This window comes from Diabrotica undecimpunctata, chromosome 2, assembly GCF_040954645.1.
Source record: "Diabrotica undecimpunctata isolate CICGRU chromosome 2, icDiaUnde3, whole genome shotgun sequence".
Classification (NCBI taxonomy): domain Eukaryota; kingdom Metazoa; phylum Arthropoda; class Insecta; order Coleoptera; family Chrysomelidae; genus Diabrotica; species Diabrotica undecimpunctata.
In genome coordinates, this window is record NC_092804.1 from 47,396,769 (window position 1) to 47,416,801 (window position 20,033).

The following is a 20,033-nucleotide window of genomic DNA, read 5'->3' on the forward strand; positions in this document are numbered from 1 at the left end:
CCTTGACTTGACGTTAATGTCAATAGCATACATTACATACAGTTGTCAATTGTTTAAAAAAGAAGAAATTTGGAAAAAGTGACATTCATGTGAATATTTTATTAATAAATATAAATTAGATGAATTTATTCTAATTGAAAAATATGCAGAAACTATAAAAGATTATTTAATCGCATTTAATCTAAATTTATTCTATATTATACAATTAAAATGACCACGTTGGAAAATTCAAAATTTGAAGAATTATGTAGATTATGTGCAACTAAAACAGAAGTATTTTTAGCTATAAATATATTTGAAAATGAAGGTATAATTCGACAAGTAAGCAAAAAAATTGACTCGTGTCTTCCAGTGCAGGTAGTCTTTCATACAATAACAGTTTTTGCTTTTACATACAAACTAATATTTTAGGTCCATGAAACAGATGAGCTTCCAAAGATGATCTGTGAGACCTGTCTGTATAAATTAGAATTATTTACTGATTTTCGAGAACGTTCGGCCCGCACGGAAAAACTTTTAATAGAATTATACAAGGAACTCTCAAATTGTATTCAAAATGGTCAAACATGTCTGGTACCGATTCACACAAGTGAACTGATAATGGTACAGCAACATCTACAAAATGTTTCAGATATATCTTTACCCTCACTGTCACAAAGTCAAGATATAATTATGACACCAGACATGAATTCTCATTCCTTAGAGAATATTGTTACTAGTAGTTTAAGTAATACTGATTTTTCTAATCAAACTTTTAGTACACAACAGGAGCCTGTTGTTGTAGATTCTAGTTCAGGAAGTAAGTTTGAAGATAATCTAAGTCTGATACAACAACATCAATTGTTGACTGAACAATTTAGGCTACAGCAAGATTTACAACTAGATAATGCCAATATTCCTCTATTAAATGATGTAAGTATTATCATATCGTTTTGTTGTCATTTAACCCTGTATCAATAAGAAATATTTATAACATAAATTTACACAAAATATTTAAGTACTAATAGAGTTTGTGAGCTTAGTCAAATGCAGCTCTGGATTATCTAAATTTACACAATAAGTATGTCTGAATTCTTTAAAAAAATTATACAATTCTTTTAAAACTTTGAACTTATCTCAGGAGTTAGAAATCATGAAATTATCCAGGCATCTGGATATTTTCTGGATAAGTCCTGATAATTAACTTATAGTACCATGAAAACCTTTATGTTTTATATAAGTATTTCAGTGTTTTTTGATAATAAGTGGAAATAATTCAGTATTTTCAATTTTTTGCAAAACATTGCCAAAATTGCATATTATAGAAGTTGTAAAATTAATTTGTTGTTACGAAAATAGCAAGTAACGCTGTTTATAAGTCTCATAGAATGAACTTACAGATTTTTTATTATCACAAACAATGTATCAATGTGTTCTGATGCTTAACAAACCTTCAAAATTTCAGATCGCTTTATCAATTATTTTAAAAGTTTTTAATTTTTATCTAAAAGATTTTTTTTTGCAATTACATAATTGAGAAAATAATGAGCAATGGTGAAATTACTTATAACTTTAGCTTATAAACAGTTAGAAGTTTTAAATTATTGCTTGGAGATGAAATTTACTTATAGTTGAAAAATAACATTTTTATATGAATTAAAGAAAAAAGTTGTTCTGTGGCAATTTGGCAAAAAGTTAATTTTTTTTATTTAACAGCTCATTTGTATTTAACAAGACACACAATTAGTGACGTTTTAAATAATATTTAAAGTTTTTGTATACAAGTTTTGAAAACAATTAACAGGATCATCTGGGAGATTTTATGAAGATATTGAGAGGTTCAAATGAAGACTAGTAGGTAGGAAATCAAGTAAATTTAAATTCTTACTTTAGTAAGACTAATAATAAGACTTTTTTAATAAAAGTTAAATTTAAAAGTAACCTTTTTAATAGTAAGAAAAAAAATCAAGAAACTGCATTTATTGGGACTCCTGGGAGCCCTGAGGTAGTCTCTATGCTAGTGTGGGAATGTTAAGAAGAACTCGATAGACTTACAACACATATAGTCATAGTCATACTTTATTGATCCTTTCAATTCATTCAAGACATTCAAAATAAATGTATAGGATACATCACTACAGAATTTAGTATAAAAAACATGTGTATAATACAATATTCACAGTGTAAAAAAAATTGACAAAACATAAAATATATAAAATAACATTTTTGCAAGTAAAATATGAAGCTACTGCAGTTTGTCCTCAAGATATTCATTTATAGAGTAATGTGCTTTTCTTAAGAGTAAATCTTTAACATTTTTTTTAAATTTAGAGATAAGTGGTATTTCTTTCACAGTTTTTGGCAAATGATTGTATAAGGTCAGTCCCATATATATCTGAAGCAATTTTGAAATTTGGATGTTCTGTGTTTAGGAACTCGTAAAGATTCAGCACTTCTTGTATTGTAATAGTGATTGTCTGAATTTACTGGAAATATATTGATTTCCTCTTTGACATAAAGTAAACATTTATAGATATATAGGCAGTAGAAAGTTAAAATTTGATGTTTAATAAAAACTGGTTTACAAGACTGTTGATAATCCAAATTAAAAATTTTACGGATAATTTTGTTTTGGTTAATGAACACTTTGTTACTATCTACTGAGTTCCCCCACAAAATTACATTATAGCACATGTGGCTGTAAGCAAGGCTATAATAAACGTTCATTAATGCTGAGATGGGTAGTGTGTTTTTAATTCTAGATATAGCATAAAAAGCTTTATTCAATTTCATTTTCACTGAATTCACCTGCTCTGACCATTTGAGATTACAATCAATGAATACACCCAAAAACTTTGTAGAGTAAGTGGAAGATAACATATTGTTTCTATCATGGATGGTTAAGATATAGTCATATTTAGATGAGTTGTATGAATGTAAATAAATAATTTGCGTCTTGTCAATGTTTAATATTAGTATGTTAGTATTACACTAGCGTATAAAGCAGTCAACAACAGTCTTCATTGTCATTTTTAATTCCTCGAGTGTACGTGCAGAGACTATTAACGAGGTATCATTAGCAAACATTGATATTATAAGTGCCCTTATGTGATCTGGTAGGTCATTAATAAAAATTAGGAATAATAATGGTCCCAGCACGGATCTCTGTGGTACTCCTTTATTTGTCGTGTATGGTTCTGAGCTTGATTCTTTCATCTTAACAACACTCTTCCTGTCACTTAAGAAATTTATTATCCATTCTAGAAATATCCCTCTAAAACCAAAGTTATATAATTTATTGCGAATAAATGTTATGTCTAAGCAGTCAAAAGCTCGTGATAGATCAAAAAATAGTCCTGCCACGTGGTTTCTACTATCTAATTCATTATAAATACGCTCAAACAAGCTGCATGCAGCCGTGAGTGTTGACTTTTTTTTTATCTAAAGCCGTGTTGGGTTGGAGTTAATAAATTGTATTCTTCTATAAAATTTAACATTCTGTTGTATACAATCTTCTCTATTACTTTTGAGTAATAATTTATGCTAAGGACAGATACTGGTCTATAATTTGAAATATCATGAGGGTCATTTTTTTTGAAGATTGGAATAACTTTTGCCATTTTAAATATGGATGGAAATTGGCTAGTTGTTATTGAGAGATTAACTAAATGGGTTAAAGGAATCGATATATGATCACTTATCAGTTTTATTATTTTTACAGATATGTTATCAATACCAGTACTAGGCTTATTTTTTAGTTGATCGATTGTATTTTTTATTTCAATTGGAGTTAAGGGTAAAAAGAAAAATGTTTTATTACACATTTTTGAGGTAGTACAAGAAGAAGGTAACGATGTGCCAAAATGAGTTTGAAGATTGTATTCTGTAATTGTAGCAAAATATGAGGCAAACGAATTAGCAATATCACAAGACTTGGTAATAATTTTATTATCATAATGTAGAATAATATCAGACCTGTTCTTTTGCCTACCAGTTTCACTGTTTACTAAATTCCAAATTGTTTTTGGTATATTGTAAGATTGATTAATTAAGTCACTATGAAAGTTTTTTAGTACATATTTATTAATAGAGAATTATATTCTTTTTTTTTGCCTGTTTATAGGTATCTTGAGACTCGAGACTCCCTAAAAGTGTTGCACTGGTATTATGCCAGATTATCAGCGAATATGTGGCAATTAAATAGTTGCTGAACTTACCACAAAAGGTTTACTCCAAATTTGGCTCTAGAAATTCCAAAAAGTATTACTTGTTAAGGTGTAACACAATACCAAGTGAAATAATATCTACTAACTCAGATTTGAATTCATACTGTATATAGCAAATAGTGGATTAAAAATAAGCAACAGAAATTGCTCATAATAATTTTGTAGTTTTTATGTTGCACAGATTTTGTGTTTTTTTATGTTGCAAACATATTTGGTTAAATATTCTAAATACTATCACGGACCATAATGAAAGTGGAGTTATTTTTACTTTGTTTGTGAGTGATATAAGTAACAAGTACATTTTATGTAAACAATTTCCTGACTCTTATTCTAAAATTTCGAAAAAGTATACTGTAATGCACAGCCAATTGTTAGACGCTTCTTTGGACTATACAAGTTGGTTCAACACCTTTCCATATGTGGCGATACTAATTAACAAACAAATCTTTTGTAGCTTTTAATATTTTAAATTTAAAACATATATCATTAATGTTCTAACTATAATACTTACATAAGTAATGCCAATGATCAGACGGCGACTCAGTTATGTGAGCTAAATTTTTACTTGCATGTATTTCTTTACATGCCAACTTTATTATTTCTGAATAATTATTGTTTATTCAGAATTCAGGCACCTATTTATTGGAGTTAAAGTATTCTCAACTAAAAATAAATGGCTCCCATACATTATTAAACTGACCATTGCAGTTAAAACACACGAGTTCTAGCGAACATTTAGCTAACTCACAATATAATTCCTATTCTGTCATTCACAGACAACAAAAACATTGGCAGCGTTGTCCCTAGGTACTATAAGTTGTTGACACTAATTATTTTAACAAAACACAATATCAATACTCAACAAGGCTAACTATGATATAACATATATATATATATATATATATATATATATATATATATATATATATATATATATATATATATATATATATATATATATATATGTTATATCATAGTTAGCCTTGTTGAGTATTGATATTGTGTTTTGTTAAAATAATTAGTGTATATATATATATATATATATATATATATATATATATATATATATATATATATATATATCATATTGTGTGTATTCAAGCTAATCAATGGTTATAAAGTTATAACTATATTTGTCAGGCAATGCCTATACAAATTTTATGGTGATCAGTGGGAATCTGTTTAGTAGTGATATTTCCTATTTTATTTCTTCCTTTTCCCTTATTTGTTTTTTCATTTTTTTTTTTTTTATTAAATAAAAATTGTATATTTTATTCTAGTTAAAAGACTCATCGAACCATTCAACTCATCGATTTGATTTTCAAGTAAAATTAGAAGAACAAAATATCTGCAGGTTGCAGTTTGAAAGTCATAAGCTGTCGCTAAACCAAATATCATCCAAGTTAGATTTGGAAACATTCAAACAAGATGATAGTTCCAGCAATAGCAACAGCCTTAGTTCCTCACATTTAGAGAAAAGACTGGAAGAGATTGGTCAAGAAAATCCATTGAACCAAAAAGATATGTTTGATCTGACCTCTGGAAGTAGTGATCCAATGATGAGTCTTGAAAACGAAGAAGGATACTATTGTAATGTTTGTGGCAAAATTTTTGATCAAAGAGATCAATTAGATCTGCACTGCCTAGATCACTATCATAAATGCGTAGTATGTAAGACTGTTTTTTCTAGTGTACAAGAACTCAGCAGCCATAAAAAGACTTGTAGTGTGGATAAAAATAAAAAAGTAAGTTTTATTTTATATGATAATACAAAAACATTTTAATTATAAATTTCTAATCATATATATATATATATATATATATATATATATATATATATATATATATATATATATATATATATATATAAGCCTTTTACCTAGAGGCTGAACGACGCTAGAAGTAACCTTTTACTCTGACATGCATCTACGGTTCACCCTTGAAAAGCACTATCTTGTCCACTCTTTCTTCTTAAAGTACCCTCTCCTCAATGGAGGTTGGCTACTACAATTTTAAAATCTTCTCTATCTTCAGCTGTTCTTATTAGCTGTTCAAAATTTAGCCCTGTCCATTGTCGGATGTTTCTGAGCCACGATAGTCTTTTCCTTCCTAGGCCTCTCTTTCCCTCGATTTTTCCTTTCACTATAAGTTGGGCATATTGGTACTTATTATTTCTCAGTATGTGGCCTAGGTATGATGTTTTTCTAACTTTTACTGTGTTAAAAAGTTCTCTTTCCTTGCCTATTCTATGCAGCACTTCTTCGTTTGAGGTATGCAATGTCCATGAAATTTTGAGCATTCTCCGGTAGATCCACATTTCAAAGGCCTCCAATTTATTTACGGTTGATGTTTTTAGAGTCCACGTTTCAACTGCATATAGAAGAGTCGACCAGACGTAGCATTTTGATAAACGTAGTCGAATTTCGAGTTTTATTCGAGAATCACAAAGCAGTTTTTTTATTTTTTCGAAAGATTTTCTGGCCTGTTCTATTCTCGATCTTATTTCTAGATCAGGATTTAGGCTGCTATCGATCCAACATCCCAGGTACTTAAATCTATTGACCTGTTCTAAAATGTGCCCATTTATTGTGCAAGGTTGAGGTACGTTTTGATTTTTTCGGATTGACATCACTTTGGTTTTTTTAATGTTTATTTTCATACCAAATTGCTCACAGGTCGAGTTGGTCTTGTCGATGAGTCGTTGTAGACCTACGTCGGAATCCGCAATTAACACTGTATCATCGGCGTATCTGATACTGTTGATATTTACGCCATTCACCTTGACTCCATCCTTGGAATCCTCCAATGCTTCTTTAAATAGAAACTCGGAGTAAAGATTAAACAGCAGAGGCGACAGAACACATCCTTGTCTAACTCCCCTCCTAATTTCTACTTCTGCGGATGTGGAACCTTCGATCCTAACTCTGGCGTTTTGGTTCCAGTACAAGTTTTTTAAGATATTGATGTCTTTTCCATCTAAACCGACTTCTTGCAAACGTTCTAATAGTAGGTCGTGTCTTACTCTATCAAATGCTTTTTAGAAGTCTATAAAGCATATAAATATATCTTTCTGTTGGTCGTAGCATTTTTGGGCGAGAACTAGTAAACTGAACAGGGCTTCTCTCGTTCCCATGCCGGCTCTGAATCCAAACTGATCGTCTCCGATGATTGTTTCGCACTTTCTATAGATACGATTATGTACGATTTTTAGTAGGACTTTTACTGCATGACTCATAAGGCTTATCAGACGGAACTCATTGCAGTGTTGTGGGTTTGGCTTTTTTGGTAGTGGGATGAATATTGACTCCAGCCAATCTTGGGGTATTTTACCTGTATCATAAATGCGATTGAATAAAAGGACAAATATTTCGATATTTTCTTCGCTGATTAATTTTAACGTTTCTGGGTATATTCCGTCTGGACCTGGGCTTTTATTTGTTTTAAGATGATTAATTGCATTTATGATTTCAGATTTCAGAATTGTTGGCCCTTCGTTGTTATTTTCCAATCTTGGTTCTTCTCGTATGTCGTGAAAAAGAATTTTAATATAGTTTTCCCATTCTTTCAGTTTCAGTCCACTCTTTACGTAGAGAAAATACGTTAAAATGAAAGTAAAAGATTACATTTCATTCCAATTCGAATTCGACTATTGTTCTACACGTGTTTCGAGGTATTCAACTCCTCATCAGGAACACTTGTGGAAGTTCAAACTGAAGTTTTCAGTGTTTTATTGTTAAAAACTTTTTGAATTATGAATTTATTAATTTAAACTTTAGTTCATTTCATTTACGTTACATTTAAAAAGGTGAAAAGGTTAAAGAGGTGTAACACTTTCAATAAACTGATAATTATTCACAAGAACAGAGTTAATTTGGAAAAGAAATCATGGATGCTCAAATTTTGATGATGTGCTACAAATGGTATGGTATATTCTCTATTTAAAATTACAGATTTGTGGTACTGAAAGGGAAGTGGTTGACAAATGACAGATATCGATATCGTTAGAATAAAAATCTACCTATTTTAGCATTTTCATAAAATCCAATGAATATAGCCAAATATCAGTGTGGACTCTTTTGAGGGGCTAACCCTGTATAAAACACGTAATTGTGTCAAACCTAGAGTTTTCAAAATAAACAAAAATCAAATCTACTGAAGATTTTGAAGCAATCCTAGAATATTGATAGTCGTAAAATGTTTTAGTGTGATAAATCATCTGATATATTGAAAGCTGAATGTGAATGGAGTAGTGAGGAGAGTGAAAATTATGAACTAAATCCGATAAAAAATGAACCAGAAGAATCTGGAAGTCACAACACATCTAGTAATAGAAGCAATGGCGTCGTTGTTAGTAATGAAGCCAAGAAATTACCAAAATCTAAATTGGTAGCTAAGGTATGTATAGTCATCCTTTTAGTGTGGTGGTAAATCAGAAAATATTTATCACATTGACTTTGTCAAACTTGACTTCTTCGTTGGCATCATCTTTAGGACTTGCTTTTCGTCGAGAACCTCAGTCTTTTGGATCACCAGATCACTACACATATGCTTTTAAAATCATATATATTAGTTCTGCCGTGTCAAATGCTTTATGGGAATCGATAAACACCTACGTTAAGGACCTATTATATTTCACAGACTTTACTATCAGGACTTTAATTGCTTGAAGTTGATCATTTGTCTCGTTACTTTTCCTGTATCCGTTTGATTGATAGAAGTCCAGTTTATTTTTCAAGCGTTTGGAATGATTTTGGTGAACAGCTTATATAAGTGACAAAGAAGACCTATCGGTGTGTAGTTCTCAAGCTCGGTGATATCACTTTTTTTATGGAGAAGTATTGTTACGGTGTTTTCCATTGAGATGGGACTATTCTATTTTCAAGACATATATTAAGTAAGTCTTTAATATGTTTTAATAGTGTTTCTCCTCCGAGTTTTACAGCCTCTATCACTACACCGTCATCGCCGAGGACTTTGTTATTTTTTATTGCTCTTCTAACGTTTATGACTTCTTAGATTATGACCGGCATAAGTCCGGAGTTTTTTTTATTTGTTTTTGGGAAAGCTTGGTTGTCTTTTAGTTTAAAAATCTTTCTCGTTCCATTTGATAGCTTTCTCCGCAACACCTTCATATGTTTATTCACTTCTATAGCTTATCTTATACTTTCTGTATTGAATTTTCTTAAGTTTTTTCTGATTTCTTTAGATATTTTTTTGTTCAGCCGTTTTAGATCTTCATTGTTTTTGTCGTTCTGTTTTAACATTCTTCTTCGTAAATATATCATATTTTTCGTATTTTGGGAGAGTTCCTGTTGATTTTCGTTATTTTGTTTGCAGTGTTGTTTTTCCGCTTTTTTGATGGCTTCAATTACGTTTGAACTTATAGTTTCAATATCAAGTTGGTTATATAAAATCATTTCTTACCAAGCAACTGTAGCATAGTCTACTTAGATGTATTCGTTGTTAGGGGGGTTCCATTTAATATTTTTGTTTCGTCGGACCATCTTCGATCTTTTTTTTTTTTAATTCTACCCTTACAGTTTCCCTAAACATTCTGTGGACACTACTACTAGTACTCTAGTACTTCTTTTTTTATTGGAAATGCCAACAGTAACACGTGTAAATTATTTTTGAAATATGGTTCGTGTAAATTACCGATATAAGGCTTTTTGTAACGCTAGTCCCCGCTCTGCGTTTGTTGATTAGCATCTATTGTATGTGGACCTTCTTATGTATTCATATAAAATGTTTTCTTATAGATCTGTACTGAATGTGGAAAAACATACAAAACTAACTACAAATTAGCCGAACACATGAGAAAACACACTGGAGAAAAACCATTTAAATGCAGATCGTGTGATAAAACATTCAGATCAAGAATCGGTCTAGCGCAACATGAGGCTAAACATACAGGTAAATAACGAAAGTCGATTTATCCATAAGTTGAAACTTCTTTTGCAGTGTTTATGTATGTCTTGTTAATAATATACATTTATTTGAACAAAATATGCACTTCATAAACCGTTTTAATATATTAAGTTTATAAAATATTACTTGTTATTATAAAGTAAAACAGAACTGTTCAGCAATTACTTCATTCAATTAAATATAGATACATGGTTATTTATTTAAAATAACAATAGGCGATGAATGTTTCAACATTCTCTAACAAAAAGTTACATGTCTACTATATATTTTTTTATAATTATATTTATTTACAATACAGAGTATTATGTAAATGTGTTACAGGTTTTGGACGTGGAGGAGAGACATCCAACGATGTCTTACCTATTCTTACCCTTCTATTTTGGTTTAATTTTGAAGTAGGTCTTGGGGCCAGGTTTTATCTAATCTTCTTGTGGTTGGACCATTGTTGAATAATTCCCTTACTAGCTCATTTTCATGGTGAATGGTACATTCATTTTGTGACTCCGTGGATTTCTTCTCTGATAAAAGGAATCTTTAAGTCGTAGTGAAGTATTTGTTTACTTACAATGGTGCATCCACTATCGATCATAGCACTTTAGACTAGAATCTTTGGATGCTATTCAGCGACGTTGGCTTTGGACAGCCCCATAGGTGTAGTCCGTAGAATTAGATAGGTTTGAGTATGGCTTTGTATAGAAGAATTTTTTTTAATGTGAAGTTTTGATTTGCGCCCAAGGAGCCAATACATTTGCCGAAATTTTAAGTCGAGCTGTCTTCTTTTGGTCTTAATATGTTTCTTCCAAGTGAGACGTTGGTTAAGATGGAGGCCAAGGCATCTAGCGTCTGTTACTGTTGGTATTATTACATTTTCCATTCTTACAGGTGGGCATATGTTGTGGCGGTTGGTAAATGTTATTTGTTGATATGAGTTGATTTTGTTTTGTTTACTTTTGTTCTCCATTTGGTTTACCAATCACTGAGTATGACCAGATGATGTTATAGGTTTTGTGAGGCTTGTATGGGATCTTTATTTCCAGCTAGTATTGCTACGTTGTCAGCAAAGGAAGCGATTATAGTATTATTTGTCTCTGGTATATCGGCTGTGTAGAGTGAGAGAAGCAGCGGCCCTAAAACACTACCCTGCGGGACTCCGTAGGACAGAGATTGGATTGTTAGTCTTTTAATTTTACCGAGAAATATCTATTTGATATGTAGGATTTAAATAGGAGGAAATAGTTACTGGATAGTGCTATTTTTACTTTGTAAAGCAGACCTCTGTGCCATACTTTGTCAAACGCTTTTGAGATGTCTAGAAATATAACGTTGCAGTATTTCTTTTCTTCAAGACTTGATATTTCATTTATCATTCGATGGACTTGTTGGCTAGTAGAGTGAAGACTAAACATAACCTGAGGCCTTTCGTGAGTTAAGTTTGTTTAGTTATTTCTTGACTTCTATATGAGTAAAACTTTTAATTTAGAGGGACATTTGACATGCTGCTCTAATTAGTTCTTTCACTTCTTAATCAGGGTCTGCTGCTTCTCTTTGAAATACGTTTGTAAAATGTTGAGCAAAGACGTTCGCTTTTTCTTTGTTGGAACAGGCCCATTCGCCGTTTGGTTTACGGATGGGAGGGATAGTTGTGTATGGTTTCTTAAGCTCCTTAGTCGCCTTCCATGACGTCTGGTCATTTGCTGTTAGGTTTGTAATGTAATGTTCAAAGGTTTCGTTGTTTGCGGCTTTGATGGCTACTCCAAGTTGCCTACGTAGTCTATTGAATATATGTAGATATATGTTGTTTCTAGATCTTTGCCAGGTTCTCCTCGTACGACGTTTTTCAGCAATGAGTCGGCGAATGTGCCGAAAACTTGCAAACTTAAAATTGGTTATTTACATTAGTGTTCTTTTGTAGCGGAGCTCTGAAGATGGCTTTGTAAGTTGAAAGCGTTCAGCTAGGAAATAAATGTTTACACACCTCAAAAATACTTTTCTTTTTTAAACTTGTTTAAACACCAGTTTGGGCGTTCTGGGTGTCGGTTAATTTTGCACTCCAGTGTACATACATTGATTACTAATACACTGGTCACTGGATACTTTGAAGGGTACATTAAGAAAATATCAGCTCTTGTTAATTTTCTTAACAGAAATGTCAAAAATAGAATAAAAAAAAACGTACAGTGAATTATACTTGTTTCAACATACACTTTGATTGCAGTCTATACGGATTCTTTTAAAGCGTTGAGTTCCATTGATCTTCTTTATATTTCTCTGATATTTTCATTTGTATCACATATGATACAGTCGTAGCTGAGACATCAGCTTGTATCAAATATGTTACAGTGGATCTTATGAGTATGTGTAACTTTTTCAGATGAGTCGTTTACATTTATTAGCGCTTGATAGTGATAATAGTTGCCTAGATGATGCTGATAATGACTTAGATTTCTTAGTAGACGGTAAAGGACAATTAAGATAATTAAGGCCTACCCGAAATAAGATTATTTGGATAACTTTATGCTATCGTCTATATTATTGCCACTATATAAATGTTCTGGTAGTATCAATTCTTTCTAGGAGGTACACTCATATTATATTACTTTTTAGTCAATCGAAAGTGGATGATAAATAGATAAAAGTTACTAAATATTTTATTGTTTTAAATGGTAAATCGATCAAAGTCATTTTATGTAAAGTTGTTCATACATTACATTAAGTTTTAAATTAGATATACACCCTATAAATGGCAACACTGCACGCCGTCGACTTTCTACGAACCAGCTACGTTGACCCGTCGCCAATAATTTGTCATTATACAGTGGTTGTTTAAAGCGTTAAAAGAGTTGATCTTTAATTTATTTCTGTAAACAACATATCTGTTTATACATCTCCAGAAAAAGCTCAAATAATAAAATGGTTTTATGGTGGTAATTCTGGACAAAAGTGTGCAGATTTATTTTCTGTGTTTTTTTAAGGGGGACCAATTCCCTGCGTACAGTTAATTTATAATATTATTAAAAATTTTGAGAGTTGTTATTGTGTCGAAAATTTTAGAAAATGTCACGCTCAAAAAGTGTCACCAGAAAAGTGACAGATTGGGATACTGTTCAGCCTTAGAAGGTCAAATATTTTAAATATTTCTGTAGGGCATAAAGAATTATTTCTTATTTTATTAGGAATTATTTTTTATTTTCAATAAGAGTATATTTTTTGTTTTATCTTTTTAAACAAATGCGCTTTTATTTTTAATTCAGCCACAAAAAATTGTTCACATTATTAATAACCGATACAAATGCACCGCTTTATAAAGGTCAGTGTATTTTTATCGAGTCGAAGGACGGAGATGTGCATCCCATCCGTTGTTACGTGCTACTAAATGATTTTCTGTCGTGTTCGGAGGAGATCGGGAATTACAATTACCTCGTACGAGGCAATGTTGCCGATTTTAGCGCTTTATGTAGTGTACAATATCTAATCCAAAACTTAACGTACTGTATATCTGATTTTGTTATAACAATTTTAGGACAATACGAATTTTCCTGTCCGACTTGCGGTAAAGGGTTCCAATGTAAAAGTTATTTAATGGTACATCAAAGGGTCCATTCGAACGTCAAACCTTACCCTTGTACGACATGTGGTCAAAATTTTAAGACTAAGCAATCGCTGCTAGACCATACCAATAGGCATTTAGGAGTTAAACCTTTTATCTGTGATATTTGTGGACGAGGGTTTATTACTAAAGGTAAGTAGATTTTTCCAGTATCATTCCAACATTTTCATGTGACTAATACGGATACACTTATGGCGAGGCAAAAAAGTATTTTTGATTTGTAAAAAGTGGTCGACATGGTAAATTGGAGAAGGTCGACGAGATCAGACTGTAGGTCATCCTGTAGTCCTAGTCTAGGACAACCTGACGATCGAGGACAGAGATTGTATGAATTTGGAAAGAAAACGATATGATCATTGCAAACACCTGGTATAAACTACCCAAGCGACGACTATACATTTGCAAAGCCCCATTTGATCATAGCAATAACCTCAAGAGTTTGAGTCCTCAAGAAATCAAATAGACAATATACTTGTAAATGAGCGTTTCCGAAATGCCGTCAATAAAGTCACTACATTTCCTGGGGCAGATATTGGATCTGATCATCAACTACTTGTAGCAGATATTAAACTAAGGTTAAAACGAATTCAGCGACCAAAACCAAAAACCAATGTACTTTACTTTAACGATGTAAACATAAAATATAACATTAAAAAATAATTTAACAATAGAATAAAAAATATCAGAGAACAACTAGAAGATCCAGAAGATCTATGGAGTGAATTTAAAAACCAAGATAACGAAATCTCCACAAACAATGATTATTATTATAGAAAAAAATTTAATCAAGGAAAATAAATGGATGACAGACGATATCTTGAAATTAATGGAACAACGTCGACTGATAAAATCTAATGAAACATAATATAGACACCTGCAGAGGAGATCAAATTAGCCAAAGAAAAATGGATGAGAGAAAGGTGCGACGAAATTTAGGATGTAATATCTAAATACGAATTCTACCAAAACTGTACGGACGGCCCAGAAATTATGAAATGTGAGGTAGAACACGCTATAAATAATGCTAAAATTAGAAAAGCTTGTGGTCCAGATGATACACCAACTGAGCTGCGAGCTGCTTTTTGGTTTTTGTTATTTTTTTTGTTGGTTTGCGCCGGTTTTTGTTAATGTTTTTTTTTTTATTTTTCTCGTTTTTTAAGTTTTTTATAAAAAAATTTTTGTAGGATGTCTTGAAAAGGTAAATCTTAAATTACTATGGCCTACACAGTGTTATTGCGCTTGTCTGCATTGATAGAGCTACGAACTATCCTCTTTCTTTTACTACCTCTCGGGTTTGTTTTCTCTAGCGTTTGTTTGTTTTATTCTCTCCGGGTACTTTTTATTTTTGTTTTACTGTCTCTTTGGATACCTTTTATTTTATTCCTCTATTTGTTGTTTTGGACGTTTGTGTTTCCATCGGTGGAAAGCGTCGTATCTTATGATCTCTCGCAGTAGGGAATTTGGGTGATGCTCTAGTTCTGCGAAGTTTATCCTGGCTTTTTCCTTTATTATTTCCATCACCCTGACTTGTTGCAGTTCTCTGAATAGGAATCGTTCTGTGACATATCTTGGAACGTTGACTTCTCTTAAGCTGCTGTTATGGGCCGCTTGTATCTTTTTCGTTGTGGTGTTACATATGTGTCCCCATGCAAGAGATGCGTACGTTAGTATCGGTAGTATGATACTATTTATTAACCTCATTTTTGTTTTTATCCTCAGTTTACCTTTTCTTTCTACCTGCGAGTCCTCTTATATTGACGCCTTTGCCAATTCTTAGCGACACTGCAGTAGGTTTCTCATGGATTTCTATTGGATCACACCGCATGCACAGTTATCATCTCCCTCAATGTATCCCCAGGATACCATATTTTGTTTGGATATTTTGATACGGAATTCATGAAAATTAGTAAAAACAACCATACAATAATAACGAAACCCTAAGAATAGGAGGCTATCAGATCTAAATAGTAACGAAGTGGACGATTAAGACCACGAATACACTGATATAAAATAACAACTGCTTAAATAAAAGTCAGAATTGAAAAAGCACGTGTGAACTTTATAAAAACATGAAAAAGGTTCTTTGTAGCACCTCACTAAAAATACAATTAATTAAATGGTATCCATACAGTGTATAAGCGTATAATATGGAGTGAGTTAACTCGTGTAAACTGAATCGAGAGGCGATAAGAAGACATGACTACTTTAAGATGTGGCCGTATAGAAGGACTCATCTTATTCTGATGAATATCTTGGCAGAAAACGCCAAGAAGTCTACTTACTTTATAGTACCAGCAAAATAACCCCAAAACCACACGGTGGTTGGTTTTAAATGGGTTAAACCATACTTAAAATTATTATAATATCTGACTATGTGCCGATGGACTTAGATTGTCTACAGGGAATATAAGTCCCTACTCAAAAGAATTTTGTATCCGAAATGTAGGAAAGTTAAATGCCAACTAATTTGATGTCAAAAGTGATAATTGACTGTTTACAAGTAAACAATGACATTCGGAACAAGATTGATTGTACATTTTTTTAAAAAGTAAACCAGGTCAAGGACCCATATGTTGAACTCTGTATGCATTTTAATTAAATAATTAGTTTATTAAAATTGAGACAGTAGCCACTATTTTTATTATTATTTAAACTTATTTGTTTATATTTTATGAATTGAATATAAATCTGTTATTCTTTCTCTGTCACGCGGTTATTGACGAATATATTAATTAAGTTTATTGAATTTAATAGGATCACTAGTATATCATTGAGACAGTTAACAGTCGAATTGCCATTGATTTTAAACATAATAATACACCATAAGGCATTTGTTTTAAATTTAAATTAATAAATATTAACTTTTATTTTTCTTGTATTTTTTATTCAGGTCTTTGTCGAGCACACAGAAAAATACATTCCGGTCAGGACAACCGCAAATATTCATGTCATGTCTGCGACAAAATGTTCGTTTCCAAAAGTTATTTGCAGACTCATCAGCGTATTCACACTGGTGAAAAACCATTCATGTGCGAGGTATGCGGGAAGGGATTCCTCACAGGAGTGGATTTAAAAATTCATTTTACAATGCATTCGGGAGAGAAATCATACGTATGTGAAATGTGTGGAAAAGCGTTTGCAAGGAGAGATGCATTACGTTGTCATAGGCGGTCTCACACTGGTGAAAGGCCATATAGGTAATATTTTTTTTATTATATTCATTTAATATTAATATTAGTGACACGTTAATAATAGTCATACATTCATTGATGTAAATTATAGTTCACACAATTAAAATAGATATAGTGCCTTAATTTTTTATTTATTCATAGGGTACTATTTTATGTATGTAAGTATACAGCAACACTGACGTGATTGTCTTAACTGCGATTCGAGATAATAAAAAAAATTAGTCACTAGATAAACAAAGTGGGTCCACTGTACTGTGAAACCCATAGACTTTATTGAAGATGGCTAAGATCCCATTGCAAAATCACTACTTTCATAACGTAGTTAATCAAACTCACATTTTTACACACATTTAAAAATAGGAGAATACATTGATAATAGGTCTCCAGTCAAAAAGTGGCAGCAAATAGTTTTAATTAAATTAATGGTAATTAATTTTTGAAATAAAATTTCGTTTATTTATTTTTTAAATAAAATACACTCATGACGTATATGGTTGTCTGAGAAAAAATGGTCTCAACTTAGATTTGTCAGCTGTTAAAAACGCGAGGTATCAAAGGTACCTTCGATAGATAGTGTTAATAATAAACATATTATATACGTGTAATTAAAATTACACTTTCTTCTAAAATGCAAACTTTATTTTAATCAACGTAATAGCAGTATAACGAGCTTCAAAACTTGGTCAGATTAATCTGACACTCGCCATTCTTGTCAAACCAGTGGCGTTGCACTCTAGCTCTCTTCTCTAATTTAATGTTTCCTATAATCCAATCAAAACATAGATAAAACACTCTAAACGTCTCCAGCTGCTGATAATCTTTTCTGCTGCTTTTGCTTGCAAAATGTCTATCTGTTATTGAGAACAATTTGAAATAAGCTCCTAATGCTGCTCTTTGCTCTTGCCTTAGTTTGCATATATTTGCAGTTCTCTCTTAATATTTGTAGGGAAGTTAATTTTATCTATATCAATAAATATGAATCGCCAAAATGTTTTGTACTGGCATCACTTCAGAACGACTGTACCAAATTAGATAATACTTTTTTTGTTGTGTTTGTTATTATCAGAAGGTTTGTGTAAAAGATAATTTTCAAAAAATTGGACGGGAAGATCTTAAAAACTGTTTTTCTGTCATTTTCAATCACAATATGACTAATAGATGGCGCCATACTGACTACCAAAAGGAAGCTATAATTAACAAAATAAATAGATAGTTATTGAAGACGTGTTGTATGTCATACTTTAATTTACTTTTTTGTTGTGTTTGTTATTATCAGGAGAAGGTTTGTGTAAAAGATAATTTTCAAAAAATTGAACGGGAAGATCTTAAAAACTGTTTTTCTGTCATTTTAAATCGCAATATGGCTAATAGATGGCGCCATACTAACTACCAAAAGGAAGCTATGATTAACAAAATAAATAGAGTTATTGAAGACGTGTCTTATGTCATACGTTAATAAAAGCACCTTTATTTTGACATACGCATGCGCAGTTGTGCGTCCTTTATTACTATGCTTTAATAAAATAAACGCCGCCTGTACTACGTTGACGTACACAGTCAAAGTTGACTCAGCATTAAAACCCTTATCTAATTTGTAAACATACTTTAACCATAATGTTTTGTTTCAGCTGTGACTTATGCGGTCAAACCTTCACACAGTTCACTCCCATGGTGATCCACAAGCGACTGCATACTGGAGAAAGACCTTATATGTGTGAAACGTGCGGAAAAGGTTTCGTTTCGAGGTCTACGATGATGTCCCATGCCAAAAAACACGTGTGATAATAAAATAGTACTAATGAAGGTACTATGAAGACTGCTTATTGTATTTATATATATTTAAGTTATTTATAAAACTGCAGATATTGTTTAGTAAAGTAATATTTACACGAGTTTGTAATTTTACTATATCCTGTTTAGCCACTCATCATATTAATAAAAATCATCAATATCAATAAAAATAATAAAAAAAAACAAGCTCTCTTATCGTCTATGCCTTAGACAAGGAACGAAAGGAGACGCGTAATCGTATGGAATTGACTGAAGCCAAACCGGCACCAGAAAGGTTGTCAGGTCATATTTTATTTCTTCAGTAGATTGAGAATAATGGCTATATTTAAATAAATAGGTTTTTTTCAAAATTTATAATTGAACACTGGCACAATGATCATTTTTTGAACATGATTTTATCATTACATATTTTTAAGTACATCGATATAGTTTCAGTAAATCAGTAACTTGAAGTTCAAATCAGTAGATCTACTGAAAAATCAGTAGACCTGGTAACCTTGCGAGAGGTAGGAATGTGCAACGTACAGGTACCAAACGTTCACTTTTTGAAGGTTTATTAAATGAGTGTTACCTGTAATCTCTCTTTCGTTGTCTAAGTTCTACGCTAATTAAACTGAATTCGATTTAATGCGATTCAATTCGTTTCAGTACGATTATATTAGATTGTATTCTATTAAATTCGATTTGATTTAATGCGATTCTATTCGTTTCAGTTCGAATTCATTTGATTCAATTCGATTACACTCGATTCGATTTTATTGATTCCATTCGTTTCGATACAATTCATTTTGCGATTTAATTCGTGTCAGTTCGAATCCATTCGATTCAATTTCATTTAATTCGATTTCAGTTGATTCCATTCAATTCGATTTCATTGAAATTAAATCGATTCGAACAAAATAACAAATTGGCGTCTGAAATAACATCTTTTGCTGAACCGGCATGAACCACAATAAATATTTTTCCATCATAACCACCTGGTTTACAAACACTTCTGCTGTTGTCATCCTGCCACATTATTTTATTTCCCCTAGAAAAAATCACGTTTCGTCTAAAAATACAACTTCTCGTGGATATATACTATTACTGCTTTCCATGTATTTGCGTACGAAACACGCTCGTTGTGCTGCGATATGAGTTCTTTAAATTAAAGCTCTTCGATGATCATCTTTTTTAAATTTAAAGTTCAAATCTTTTAATACTCTACTCAAGGATGTTTTACTTGTAGAAACAATTTCTTAAGCCTGCAGCTCATCGATCAACACTTCATGGGTTACATGTTTCCATAAAAAGTTATTTATTTTAATATAT

General features: G+C 31.7%; 1 protein-coding gene across 3 annotated transcripts; it reads left to right on the forward strand.

Annotated features, from left to right (window-relative positions):
• The first annotated feature begins 46 nt into the window (after positions 1–46).
• On the forward strand, positions 47–18,823 carry LOC140434501 (uncharacterized). Of its 3 annotated transcripts, none has more exons than XM_072522809.1 (8): positions 47–357; positions 412–912; positions 5,486–5,950; positions 8,409–8,600; positions 9,965–10,118; positions 13,654–13,872; positions 16,631–16,937; positions 18,560–18,823. In XM_072522809.1, exons 1-8 carry the CDS (start codon positions 211–213, stop codon positions 18,711–18,713), a joined length of 2,139 nt encoding a protein of 712 aa, XP_072378910.1. In that variant the 5' UTR covers positions 47–210; the 3' UTR covers positions 18,714–18,823. The 3 variants fall into 3 exon arrangements, with proteins under 3 accessions (XP_072378910.1, XP_072378911.1, XP_072378912.1); XM_072522810.1 differs by having other exon boundaries at positions 47–321; XM_072522811.1 differs by lacking the exon at positions 8,409–8,600.
• The last annotated feature ends 1,210 nt before the right edge of the window (positions 18,824–20,033 follow it).

Excerpts from the sequence above, each read along its gene's own strand:
- LOC140434501 (XM_072522809.1), top strand. The coding sequence starts at position 211 with ATGACCACGTTGGAAAATTCAAAATTTGAAGAATTATGTAGATTATGT. Across the intron at positions 913-5,485 it reads ATATTCCTCTATTAAATGAT|TTAAAAGACTCATCGAACCA; the intron begins GTAAGTATTATC and ends ATTTTATTCTAG. Across the intron at positions 16,938-18,559 it reads ACTGGTGAAAGGCCATATAG|CTGTGACTTATGCGGTCAAA; the intron begins GTAATATTTTTT and ends GTTTTGTTTCAG.